The following is a 13,593-nucleotide window of genomic DNA, read 5'->3' on the forward strand; positions in this document are numbered from 1 at the left end:
GGGTAACGAGACGACTGGGCTGTGACTTCTATAAGAGCTGATTCTCTGCTGCTCCATTCTCTCCATTTCCCTCTCCTGCACACTTGGTATCTTATTTCCCTTCTCCCTCTGGTTGCAGATTTTAACATTTGCCACTAGAGGGCACACAGAACCCAATGTTTGCAGTATGTCACACAGGCAACACGTTCATACTTCTGACAGGCTCTTCTCCAAGAAATCCATCATTTTCTTTGGTGGATCATTAATCTTTTGGTGTCATATTCTGAGAGACACATGCAAACTATTAAAGCAGAGCCTTTTAGTTCTGCCTTTAAAAGTAAAACCACAACTCAGATATTATGTCTCATTTGGTATTGGACATTAATGTGCTGTTAAAGAAAAGCATATTGGGACATGCTACACAAGCCAAATGTATCTAAATACTGATGTCTGTGTAATTTAACCCTTTTAGTGTGAAACTTTCATTTCACTAATGTTGCAGCATTAACGGACCAGCAGTTTGGGAAAGGTTGTTACCCTAAGTCAATTTTATAACATTGCCGTAAAAGAACGAAGAGCCATAAAGACTTGACTATAAATAGTTTGTGCTGTTATGAATGGGTTTATACACATTTTCTTTTTCAGCAAAAAATATCCATTCTTTTAGCACTGCATCATGACATACACAGTGGAATGCTTTCTGCTTTTGTCTGTGTTTTGTGTTCTCCTCAAAGGTTATCTTCATCATGCCAGGGCAACTCCAACACATTTTATTCAAAATATCTATTCCAGTAAACACAGAGCCCTGACCTCAACATCATTAAAAAAAAAACTCAAAAATGCAGGATCACTGACCAAATGTAAGGTTTATCACCCAAAATCGAAGGCTGATATCATCAAATGCTTGGGTGTCCACACATTTTTACTGGTAGAAAATCTACGATTCTATTAATGAAAATGAAATGAGATTGAAGAACTTAATTCAATCAAATTAAAATTGATATCTGGAAATGTTAAAGATAAGAGGATAAAGGCTAGAATGAGGAAGAGAGGAAAGAGCAATAAAGGATCAAAAATGGGAGGAATATATGGGGAGGAAAAATACAGGAACAGAGGGCACAGAAACAAGGGAGGAGATCAGCCAAGGAGTTTTCAGATGGTTTCCATATGTTGAGGAGCTGAGCAGAGCTGGCTCCAGGTGGGTGTGGTGGGACACTAATGAGAAAAGTGCTGCAGTAATGGAGGGGGCATACAAACAGCCCAGAGCTGACCAAGAAAAGGGTTAAAAAAAGAGAAATGGGACAAGGAAAAAAATGAAGAAAATGAGTAAGGGTAGGGGTGGAAAACTTGAAGAGCAAAAGTAGAGAAGAAACTGTTTCTGGACAACAGAGGGAAAAGCAGAGGTAATACCGAGATGGGGTAAAAAAAAGGTTGATGAGGGAGAATGCCCGCTGCCTAAATGGTAGGCCCCATATGTGCCAAATAAACAGTTGAGTGCATATGGTAAACCACACAGGCGCTGTAAAATACAGATGTACAAAAACACACATTGATTCTGCTCTGTGGGATGGTGAGAGAGCAGAGAAAACCCAGAGGCATGTTTCAGAAAGAGAGGGAATAAGAAATATTTTGGCTTAAGTCCACAAAGTTAATAAGTTTCCTGAGTTTGACAGGTAATCTCAGTCAAAGCAGATACGTTTTCTCCCCTTACATGAAGACAAACTATAAGTATTTCATCCCAGACTCCTACCTGCGTCTGCTGCGGGATATTCAGAAAGTTGTTGTCCCGTGATCCGATGCCGACAAACCTGTTGGGAGCTGTGGCGCCTGGCGTGGAGTATGCTAGAAAGAAAGAAGACAAAAGGCATCAGCAAATGCAAAGAAATGTAATGCAATACATTCTTTAAACATAACAGCATTGGCTCTATAAAATAAAAAGCCCTGCCAATCTCATGTGGGTATGATAAATATGAAGCTTATACTATGTGGCTTTGGGATTAGTTAACCAATAAAATTAAAATAGCTTAAAACAGCTGGGCTGGCTTTGTCCAAAATAAAAAAGGTCAAATAACATAATCCACATAATTTTTATCTACATATGATCAATAAATACTCTGGTTATTTCCCTCCCAGATAGAACTGTGATTTCACTTTTCATATTCAACAGTCAATATATACATCTTTAGTGAGACCTTGGGCAAATACCGTCTGATAGTAGCTTCATTTTAATCATACAGACACAACACTGGTTAAACAAAACAACAACAAAAAAACCTCCAATGCAAATCAACCAAACCTTTACTCTGAAAAGGGAACTTCTTAATTGATCGCTGTTGATAATGAAAATAAAAATTTACAAAGTACTTCAGAAAGTGTGGCTAATCTCATTAAGGTCATCAGAACTCCACAGAAAAGGCTCTCAGAATCTGCAATGCAAATTTAGATTTTCCCTGAACGATAAAATCCTGTTGGTAAACTCGGTTGGAAATGATTGAGCACACTCAAATCCAGACACTGAGGATCAGTCAGGGACATTTAAAACCCACTGGCATCAAAGTCACTGACAAATTTAGGGCAGTTTAAGGTGCCCTACAGACTCCAGCATTTTAGTTTTACTGAGGGATTCAGGACTCAGTGTGCAGGCTTGTGCATATGTAAGTCTGTGTGAAGTAAAAGGGACGAAGGACACAAAGGAGAGGGACAGAAGGGAAGCCTGTTCGTAAATTTATGAGTATGGACATAAACATTATACATCCATGTGTTTCTAATCTTGGAATCACAAACATAAGACATAAAAAGACTTTGAGACGCTGACTGAGGGAAGAATGCAAACACTACATTTGAAGGAAAGCTACAAACATTAAAATCAAAGTGCTCCATCCAGTGCCCCTCCTACTGTGGGTAAGAAAGACATATGTTGTGAGAGAAGGCCTACAGTTGGACTGATGTCACCCCCTTACATTTAAAACATTATATTTTCTACTAAATAATCCACAAACAAAAAAAACCAAATACACCGAGGATAAAAAAAATCATGAAAACTAAAACCAAGTATTTCCATCAATGTCCCATTGCCACTAGAGTTGCTCTGATATAGATAGAGTACTGTGTAGCCCCTCTATGCACGATTTAACACCATAATTAATGAGATCCATAAAATCAAAGACCATTCTTCTACACAGCAATAAAATGGTAGCCTATGTAGCATTAGGATTTCTGGTATCAACTATTGTTTTAGAACAGAAATGTAAAATGGTAATCAGAATAAGAACGTAATTTTATGCATGTAATTTCAGTCACATGTAGCATTATTTTAGGAATTTAATTTGTTGAAAACACTCAGCGAAGCAGGGTCAACCTTCAGCTCTTTATTTGATGTAAGTCGAGCAGACATTTTTATTTATGCTCTATTTCAATTATCTGTGTTGTTGGGCCATATAACGCAGATAGCAATCATATCACACTCATCAGGTAAAATCTACGCAGGTATTGATTCACAAGTTAGAACGATGTGTATTTTATGCAGTGGTTTCAGATGGGGTAATTTTGTATCAAGTAGTTCACATTTTTAGTAGTCCAACTGGATCTGGGAAGACATTAATATTTTTAAAACACATCAAGCTAAAACCAGTAAGCACAGGAATAAAGAAATATTAAGAAGACGAGTGAAACTGCTTTCACGCCAGACAATGCAAGATGTACTCAACAAAGAGGGCCAGTCAGACTGATGGGGCATAATACAGGACCCCAGGGAACACCACAGAGGTCCATTATGAAGACACAGCTCACTAGCCCTTCGTCAGCCTTGACCTTTACTGCTGAGCTCCACTGTATATCCTGTGCTGCCCGCCACAACAATCCAAGGGTTAAAGGAGGTGAAATGTTGGATAAAGAGGAACAATGTTTGCACGAAGTTTGAGGAGGATCAATGGCTGGGGTTTGTTCACTGGTGAGGTTTGGGATTTTCAGATTTCATTTTCTGGTCTCCACGGGGTCACTTACACGGAGATGCGGGCGAGGAGAGTCCGCCGTCAGGGGGCGTGCTGTTGGGTTTAGAGTCGGGCATAGGGAGGGGCACTGGGCGGGCCACTGGGGGAGGTGGAGGCAGCAAGAAGGAGCCTGGCATTTTGCTCTGGCCGCTCCCGTTTGGCTGCAGACAACACAAACAGGGTCAGGAGGGCGACATGCGACAATCCGCAGACACCGAATGAAAAGAGGACGCAGCTTGGGAGGCCAGGTCCAAAAAAATTCCATGACGGAAGGGAGGGGGGTGGCAATTGTGGAGGGAGGGAGGGTAGGTAGTGGGAAACAACAACCAAAGGAATGATGTATGTGGACGGGATCTTTGATGGAGGTGTGAAAAATAATAATCACCACAGGTTTGATTGGAGTGGGAGCTGGAGCTTAAGGTGTAAGGTTCCACAGGGGTGGTCCTTAGTGGGTGAGGAGATGTAGCGCAGGAGAGTGAGCAAATTATTGACTGGGTTCGTCCAGAAGATGGCAAGAAATCATAACCATGGGAGAATACTTGTCTACACAAGCACAACACCACCAACGATATCAGCACCAAACAACCAAACTCCAACTAAAATCAGAACAGCTAGAGATGAAAACAGAAACACAACACAACACATGACAGGTATGCTTGACTGGAGTGTGCTGAGACTGATTCACTGTCGTGCTGATGGTTATAACTTCTGAGGGTCTGGGTGGAGCAAAATAAATAAATAAAGGAAAGAAGTGGGAAAGACGGGGTCTGAAACAGCAAATGGTAAAATGGCATTGACAAGACAATACAAAGATTTGCACACCAACTAATTTAACAAATGTTTAGTGTATCTATTTTGTGTGTGGTGCTGTGGAGTGTGTTGCTGTGACTTGATTGATCTCTACAACACAGTGTCACAAATGTGCTGTCCACTGAACATAATGAAATCAATAAAGTAATACAAATTCAATAGCAAAGCATTGAATTAAATCATGATTTATTGGATTTCAGTTATCAAGAGCAGGCTAGTATTGCTGCCAGCTTTCTTTCAAAATAGCCTCACAGAGATACAAATGACCTTATTAAGGAATTCTAGAGTAGGATTAAGTACAGTTTGATAGGATGCACGTTATTACTGCCATGATGTCAGTATTGGCAGAAATTGGCTTAGAAAGTTAAGTATCGGCAGATATAAAACTTTCTGCCAATATTTACAACCGATACATTGCTTCAAATATCATCCTGTATCAGCTATTAACTTTGTATGTTTTTAGAATAAATTGTGTGAAATTTAGGCAGGACCAAAACACCTATGCCAGCTGAAGTCTTTTTCTTTGTTCATCCTTGTTTTCCTTCAACTTAAAAGAGTGTTCTGAGGACTGAAGTTTGTTTCTTTTTCATGCCTGAATTTTTAATTGTGTTTTAAAGACTGAAGCTTTTGTTTTAAACTTCACTAATACATCAGTATTAGCTAAAAATAATTTGGAAATTATCAGCATATTGGATACCTACAAAAATGATGTTGTGCATCTCCAGATTCAGAATTGCTAGTAAAAATGAATGTTATGACTGTGGCCTTAATTTTTGCATTCATTTAAATGCTTTTTTACAACATAATTCTGTTGATTTTTACATTCAGTGGTGTGGTAAATTGGAAAACATTAAATATAAAAAGAAAAAAAACAAATCCTTGCAAATACTGATGCAAACTAGGAGCAAAGTGTGACACATCTGTCCTCTTTCTCTCTCTATATCTCTAAATATTCTCCTGGCAGGCCTTACCTGTCCGGCAGCCTGTCCCGAGCCATCAGCACAGACAAACTGCACAAACTCCTTCAGGGGGTCCTGTCCAGGATGGTGGTGGTATCGGATAGTTGGGTGGGTGAAGTAGGGGCTAGACTGCTGGATGATGGAGGGAGATGGGAAGTGCAGGGCTGAGGCTGAAGCACGGGGACTCCCTGCCAACAGAGACATTTGTTTTAGAGAACGTCAAGTGGAGACAGATGCAGAGAAAATGTGAGAGGAAAACAAAAACCACTTAGTTCCATTATAGCCTTACAGTTGGGTGAGATGCCTTGAGTGATTAACAAATGATTGCAAGAATTGCATGTCACAAGTGGAAATGATAAAGTTTAATCTAATGCAGCACATCAAAGGAAAGCTGTATTTCTAAGAAAGCTGATTTTGAGATAATGGCCATTATGAGCTCATAATGTTTTATGGTCACTCCAGTAAATCTACACAGTTTTAGAGAGGAGATTTACACACATTGCATTTGTAATTGCAGACTCACAAAGACTATATAACAAATGATGTCAACAACATTCATACTTAAACACTGGCAAACACAAAATATGTCTGAATACACACACGTAAAGAGACGCAAGCATTCTATTTTGAAGTCAGATTCACAAAGCTTGTCCAAGGAAGAATCACAAAGAGATCATTGAGCAAGGTCTTATATTTGTCTGTCTTAATGACTGCATGCCTGTGTGCTGTTTTGAGGGTGTGATTCATTGGCACTGATGCAATTTGGCAGTGATGGATGGTAAAGCTGTTTCTTATGTGATTCATTTCTTTGACAGAACTAATCTGCACATTCACTCTGTATGCATGTACTCTTTTGTGTGTATGTGCTTTTGAGCTTCATATCTGAACGTGTATCTGTGCAATTTTGATGCGTGTAATGTGTGGGGATGCAAAATATTCAGCATTCAGCTGCTAATAAGCTTATAAGTAAGGCATTCCTTCTTATTCCAAACAGTGCTAAATATATGTGTGAGGTATAAGAGGGTAGCAGTTGGTCGAACCCTTACACCAAACACAAAGCCCTCTCTGTCAGACCTATATCCATTTCTAAATCTCCTTGCTTTGTATTAGGGGCCTGTTCTCCTCTTACTTGTGCCAGTCTGACACCCTCCCCATCTCATCTCATCTAGGGCCCCCAGCTGCCCATGTTGGGCTGCCAACACTCTGTAGTGCTTGCATCTTATACATTGTGTGTGCGAGTGTTCTTCATGAGAGTGCCAACTCCGCTGCACTGCCCCCCAGACAGGGCCCATGCCTCTGAGCCCAGCAACACCTTGCTCCCCTGCCAGGCTGCCTGCTCCCCAGTGGAGCTGTCTCCTAGCTTCTATTAGCCCTCTTCTAATCCCATTAAATAATGGGTGAAGGCCAAACACTGTGAGGGTATGGGGATATGGGGGAGGGGAGGGGAGTGTTGAGGATCAGGGGATTCCCTAAACCCCTACCCTCTCCCTTTAGAGCAGTGGTTCCCAATGTTTTTTGACTGATGTACCCCCACAGCCCTGTCAAATGAACACACTCACTGCAAAATGTTTCCATATCTGAATCAGAATTTCTTTTATATAGATATGAATTAATAGTAATTAGTTTTAGATGCCATTTGCAAACCTATCTAAATGTTTTGTGCAGTTATCAAAAAGATCAGACATTATGCCATTATTTTAACCAATGTAAGTAACTGTCAACTTAGCATTCTTATTATTAAGACATAACTTTTAGCTCAGCCTTAAATCCATTTTAGCTTACTATTCCTGACATTTAGCTGCTACATTTAACCACTTTTGATCCATCCTTAATATTTGTTGAAAATTCCAAAAGTATTATTTAAATATATCATCAACTACTTTAACCTCACTTCCTAACAACTATTTAAATCTTTTCTCCGTCATTATGACTGGGCTAGTTTTACACTTTTTTGTTATCAGCTGACTAGAAGTGTAGGTATAAATTTTAATTCAACTTGTTATCACAAGTTTTGCAATGATAAGCTCTGTCAGTCTTGACTCTTCATGTTATTTCATGTCTTGACTGTTTTTTCATGAATGTGTCATGCCTGAATGGTCATTTAGGAAGATTCATAAAAATGGCTGGACCCCAAGCACACCCTTTAATCTAACTTCTCTCACCTCACAGTTTTTTCATGTCTACTGCCACGCACATACATACATGCAAATACATGCACACACACAAAAAAAAAATTACTTATGATGAGAAAATAACTTTCCAACAGCACTGAAAGAGCTTCAAGTTGTGCCGTTCAAGAAATTGTGTGAAAAGGGGACAAATCACAACTGCATAAATCCCAACTTCATGAACACTGTGCCCATGTACTCATGTTAGCACATACATTAACGTGAGTGTGAGTAGTAATTGGTTTTTCTGTGGCGATATCTCAAAAGGTATACTGTCAAAAACAAATACCCCACAGGATGATTTAATGACACAATGGCCAACCTCACTGCTTCACCTCTGCTCAATGGCTTAAAGATCCTTTGATCCAGCTCAGCAGAAGAACTAATCTTTTGAGTGATTATCTCATATGAGATCCTTTACTGGGTTAAAATACAGACTCGCACTTCTCAAGAAGCTGACAACTCTTTCATTTGTACTATGGTGATAAACTGAAGAAAGTAGTGATTTATTGTTGAAGTCTCTTTGGCTATGTTTGATATCTGATGTTATCATGATGTACTTGTTTCAGCTTGATGGAGGTTCACCTGGTTCCCTCAGCAGCTCACACTCAGATCTCATTTTCTGCTCTTACCAGTATGAATCAAGGCTGCAAGAGAGGTAATTTCCGAGTTTGCAGAGTTTAAGGAAAAGCGAGTCTCCTCAGTGGACAGATGATAGAGAACAGTGACACAGAAAAACCCCATGGTCTTAATTTTCTGCCTGTGGATCAAGAGGTGAAGGTCTTCAAGGGCATGCTCCTTTATTCTATGTACTGATGACAGTAGTTTTCCTCTTAATTATGATGAGGCTCTATTTTGTGTTGTATAATTATTTAATTGAACAAATATTTACTATCAATGCCTGGCATTAAAGCCACCCCCAAACAAGATTTTGGCACAGAGAACCCTTTGAAAGATGAGATTACATCAGTTGATGTGCTTTAGTGGTGCTGCATTCTATGCTCCCATTGAAGACTGCAAAAAACATTTGAATCAAGTGAACCTGGAGATGTGGCATATCAGCTACTTCCTTTTAAAAAAAGGAAAGATTAAGGGCCACCACTTCTAAATCTATATGTACATGAAACAGGGTGTCAAACTTTGTCTCTAATTTGTCACACTCGTTGTTTAAAACCTGCAGACTTTATGAACAAATCTGTAAGTCTCGAGCCAAAGTTAAAATTATCTAAGTAGCATATCACTATCATCAAGACAAGAATCATTTCATTCACATCAATTTGACTTTTCCTTTAACACAAAATTAAGGATTCTATAAGAGGAGATGTAGGGCCATTCGTTTTTGTATTGAGATGGAAACTATAAAGAATTTCACCATTGTGATATTCCTCAAAAATGAGAAAACAGATTTGAAACTAAACATTGCTCTTTGCCATCACTTCTAAATCTCTTGACTGTAGTAGAATTGTTAAATATAAAAAAACTCACATATATTTTAAAATTTTAATGGAATTATAACATTTGGATTTTAGGTTACTTTAATGATAAATCAGAAACTTAAATTATGTTTACATGAGGTTTATACTAATGTATACTTAAGACAATAACATATAAAGTTACATTTTTGTTTAACTTCACAAGCTGATGAAACTTTGATGTGTCATTTACCAGGATACATTTAGCAGCGACTCTGTGACTTAAATCAGGGGCAAATTACAAAAATTAAAGTATCATTTACATCCTTGAGAAAGAAATACCAAAATAAAAACATGTTTTGTTAAAACAAACAATAAAAGAGATGTGGTAGTTAAGCAGCAGTAACTCCCAGCCTGCCCTTCCACTGGAACAAGAGTTTACAGTGATGAAATCTAAAGTTATTAGACCGTCAACCACACACCAGACAGACCCAGAAAAGTGACCACACCCAGACTCCCAACAAGCTCCGTCACCAGCCTGACCTGCACCTTACAAGATCAGAAAAGGCAGAGGTGCCCGTCTGTTGTTAATTCCCAGCAATTCTCATCTCCCAAAGACAATGCTCCCACTTCTGCTCCCAGGAAGAGGGGACGGGGGCCCTGAGGAGGTGGGTAGGAGGAGATGGTGAGGGTTGGGGGGAGGAAGGGGTGGGGGCGATCAGGGAGAATCGGGAGCTGGATTGGTCTCACCTGGTCTCACTCCCGCCAGCATTGGCAGTGGGTGGTGGGTGAACGCCATGCGGGGGGACCTCGTCTGGGAGGACAGGGCGCTGAAATCGAATTTCCCCGGCTTCTTAAGAGAACTAGGCGATGAGAGTCCTGGCAAAAAGGGGATCAACAAAATGGCAGAACAGAGACGAGGTTTTAATCAAACATGGCTGCTTTTCTTACTTCGACCCTACTCAATAAAAAAAATTAAATATATTAATAAATAAGCTTATTTTTAATGTTGATTGCAATAATCAAATGATTATGATTGACTGAAATCAATGGACTGATCGATTGATTCATTCATTGATTTGTTGATTGTCTTAACATACAGATGGGTCTTCACAATCTGTCTGTCAAATACACTGTGTACAGACAGTGGGCTGTACATGTCCTTCTCATAGAAGGGGGAGTTGAGGGCAGGGTCTGGTGATAGGCCATATCTTGAAGCAGCAGGGGTTCAGAGCGAAGGGAAGTGACCAGGGGAAGGGTTGGGGGGGGATTGTAAGGCTAGGAGGGGGAGTGTCAGGAGAGAGGAGAGCTGGGAAATGCAATGGCAGTCCAACTATGGTCACCACTGAAGAGTAAATGAACAATACATCAAAGTCCTGCTTACTGGGAAACCAGTTAAAACAATAAAGTTCTGGAGAAAAAAATCTAAAACCAAAACGATCAACAAACGGACACACAAACCTACTCACTACACTTTTCTAGATGAGTCGCCAAAATGAGTGGAAGCTTGGGTGGCTTCAAGTCTAAAGCAGACTTTGCTTAAGTCAAGCATGAATTGCACAACGACATCTAGCTAAAGAAGCCAAAACATACATCAACTTACTCTTAGAAGTAGTGCCCCTTTGCCTAAGTCAGGTATTAATACGACTGCCTCAAGACACTAAGAATTTAATATACAAGTGCTTTTTGAATACTCAAACCCAAATCTACACAAGCTTTTCCGGCTGGGTGGCGAGTATCAGGCAAACTGCCAGTGAACATTGGAAGGGAGACCTGCAGAAAGATGGACGTATTTAAGTAGAAGAGGAGCAGTGACAGTATGGCTGACACACATAGGCAAACATATTAAAGTGTCCCCCTCTGTCATTAATGTCAGCTGAGGCGAAGGACTGCATAAAATAACCCTCAGTTTGGTAAAAACAGGCACACTAAGTATAGGCCAGGCTCACCAGTGGACCAGAAACATGGCCAAAAGTGTGAGACCTACAGATAAAAGAGGCTCTCTTCTGTGATCAAGGCCTTGTGTGGTGGGCACTGAGGGATTTTATTTTGATATATGGTAATCCAAAGGCACAATTTAGACTTCAGGGTTTGAGGAGCAAAGCCAAATGGTGTATTCGACCTCTGCCGGGAACTGTCATGTTGGATATGTGCTGAAATTAAACTCAGGAACAAACAGTCCATAAAGCAGGGAACAGCGCATCCCTGTCCACACAGTGACATCTTTACTTTTCTTCAATAAACTGGACTCATTCTTTGTTTGCCCCAGATTTGGTTGAAAGGATTCAGCAATGAACAACCATGGTGAGCAAAAGACCAGTAAACTACTAAATGACACAATTTTCACACATATAAAACAAACACACTCAAATAAAGATGTGGGTAATTTCAGCATTGCCCCAAGAAATGTGGAAATAGATTTTATGAGCTAACTTATAAAGTCTAACAGCACAGATTTTTGAAAAGTTTGTTTTTAAATGCTACGCTGGGAAATGTTTTATCACTATTTACTCATATTGCCAAGGCAATATGGGCGCAGCTGTGCTTGTGTGGGTCTGATAAGTATAGAATGAGGTGGGTGCCCACTCTTACTTTTAAGTAGACATGTCCTGTAACATATGTAGGATGAGAGCATTCAAGAAGCAGGGTGATAAAATCTTTATTCACTGGTAGATTTTGGAAATGTGTGACAACGCATTAATAAAAAAGAAAGATTTTCAACCAACAATATAGAGGGCAAAATTAAGGCAGGGTTCACAGTACTGCTGCAGAATTGATCTAACTGAAATCACTTTGTCAGGCATAATCACATAAAAGTAGTGTTGGGTGTCATTTGGGTTTTTTCTGATACTGGTGCTAAATTGATAGCTTTTAACACAGTCCGGCTGCCTGAATCCATACTTTTCAGAGAAAAAAAGTGTGTTGAAAGTCAGAGGGAGCATTTAAGCTGTCATGGTTTTGTAAATGACACACAGAAATATCTTAGATATAGGATAAGAAAAGGAAAACTTAACAAATGCACAAATGCACAGACTCTGGTTGTTAGGTATCAAAATGAAGTATTGATAGGGATGGGTACCGAATTCAGTACTTTTATAGGTATTGACCGAATTTCGCAAGTAGTATTGATTCAAGTAAAATCAAACAATACCATATTTTGGCACAGTCTCCTCATGACTGTGAGTGTAATCAGTAGCAACTTATTCAGTCAACTCAGCAAGCACGGCTGACGCAAGAGGTCGAAGGTATGGCTCCACTTTTCAAAATATGATACAGATTAAGCTGCAATATTTTTGATGCAAAATGCAAGGTTTGCCACAGCAAGACCTCTGATCTAAGGAAGCAGTGTGATGACTGCTGATTCATAACAGCGCCCGCTGCTTCCTTCTTTCTTGCTTGCTCACTCCCCTCCCTTTGTCTCTCCCACCGAATCCTCACCTTAAACACTGTGTTTTGCCGGTGTACTATGCAGATATCAACCATGGAAATATACCAGATAAAGGCAGAAGTTTGTTCTCTCAGCCACCTAAACTTCAGAGACTTAATTAAGAGTTGCTCTACATCTCTCCAACTTTGCATAGCTGGTGCTGTATGAAGCTCTCTATCAGGATGGATGGATCTAGAGTGATTTTTAAGGAGTGACAGAGCCACAGGCTCATCCTCACTGCTTGTTTTTATTGCAGTATGAAACAATTTGCCACATTCAATGAATTTTTTGCAGCAAATACAAATAGAACACAACAGACCAGTGTGCAAGGTTCGGGTGTGCAATGTCTTTCTTTTTATTAAGGCTTGTTTATGCTTTCTGCATGACGGCTGCACGATTGATTGATCAGTGTAGGGCGGGCTTTGCTCTTACCTGAGAAGGTTAACATGTCAGTGTTGCTGAAAAAGATCTGCACGAGGAAAGGAGATGCACAGTACATGTAGTTCATGGTAGAACGAGTAGTTTGTTTACTTTCTTTTGTAGTTTGTAACACTTTAATTTGGAAAATATTATACCTTTATTTATTTATTTTGACTCCATCCTCTATTACTCATTGATTAACTTATTTGTCCTCTATGGGCCCCAACACACATTTTCCCAGAGGGGACAGGAGAGGAATAGGAGGTAGTAAGGCTGGGTTTTTATTTGTGCAATTTAAAGAAAAAACATTCGGTAGTTACAATAGTTTAGGTTTTTCATGTTTCATGTCATTTTATTGCAGATTTAAGACATAATTTATATCTGCAACCATTGCATTTAACACGAGGTCATGAGAAGTCATGCATTGCA

General features: G+C 39.7%; 1 protein-coding gene across 10 annotated transcripts in view; it reads right to left on the reverse strand.

Annotated features, from left to right (window-relative positions):
* The window catches only part of nfixb (nuclear factor I/Xb), a 192,497-nt gene that overhangs the window by 7,321 nt on the left and 171,583 nt on the right, over positions 1 to 13,593 (reverse strand). For 8 of the 10 annotated variants that reach the window (XM_041777897.1, XM_041777900.1, XM_041777903.1 and 5 more), the window contains 3 exons: positions 10,068 to 10,196; positions 5,750 to 5,925; positions 1,730 to 1,821 (listed from right to left, as the gene is read on the reverse strand). In XM_041777897.1, the coding sequence (XP_041633831.1) occupies positions 1,750 to 1,821; positions 5,750 to 5,925; positions 10,068 to 10,196 (377 nt within the window). In that variant the 3' untranslated portion in view covers positions 1,730 to 1,749. The remainder of the gene's footprint in view (positions 1 to 1,729; positions 1,822 to 5,749; positions 5,926 to 10,067; positions 10,197 to 13,593) is intronic. The other 2 variants (XM_041777905.1, XM_041777902.1) reach the window with 1 other exon arrangement.

The sequence above is a fragment of the Cheilinus undulatus genome, linkage group 21 (genome assembly GCF_018320785.1).
Source record: "Cheilinus undulatus linkage group 21, ASM1832078v1, whole genome shotgun sequence".
Classification (NCBI taxonomy): domain Eukaryota; kingdom Metazoa; phylum Chordata; class Actinopteri; order Labriformes; family Labridae; genus Cheilinus; species Cheilinus undulatus.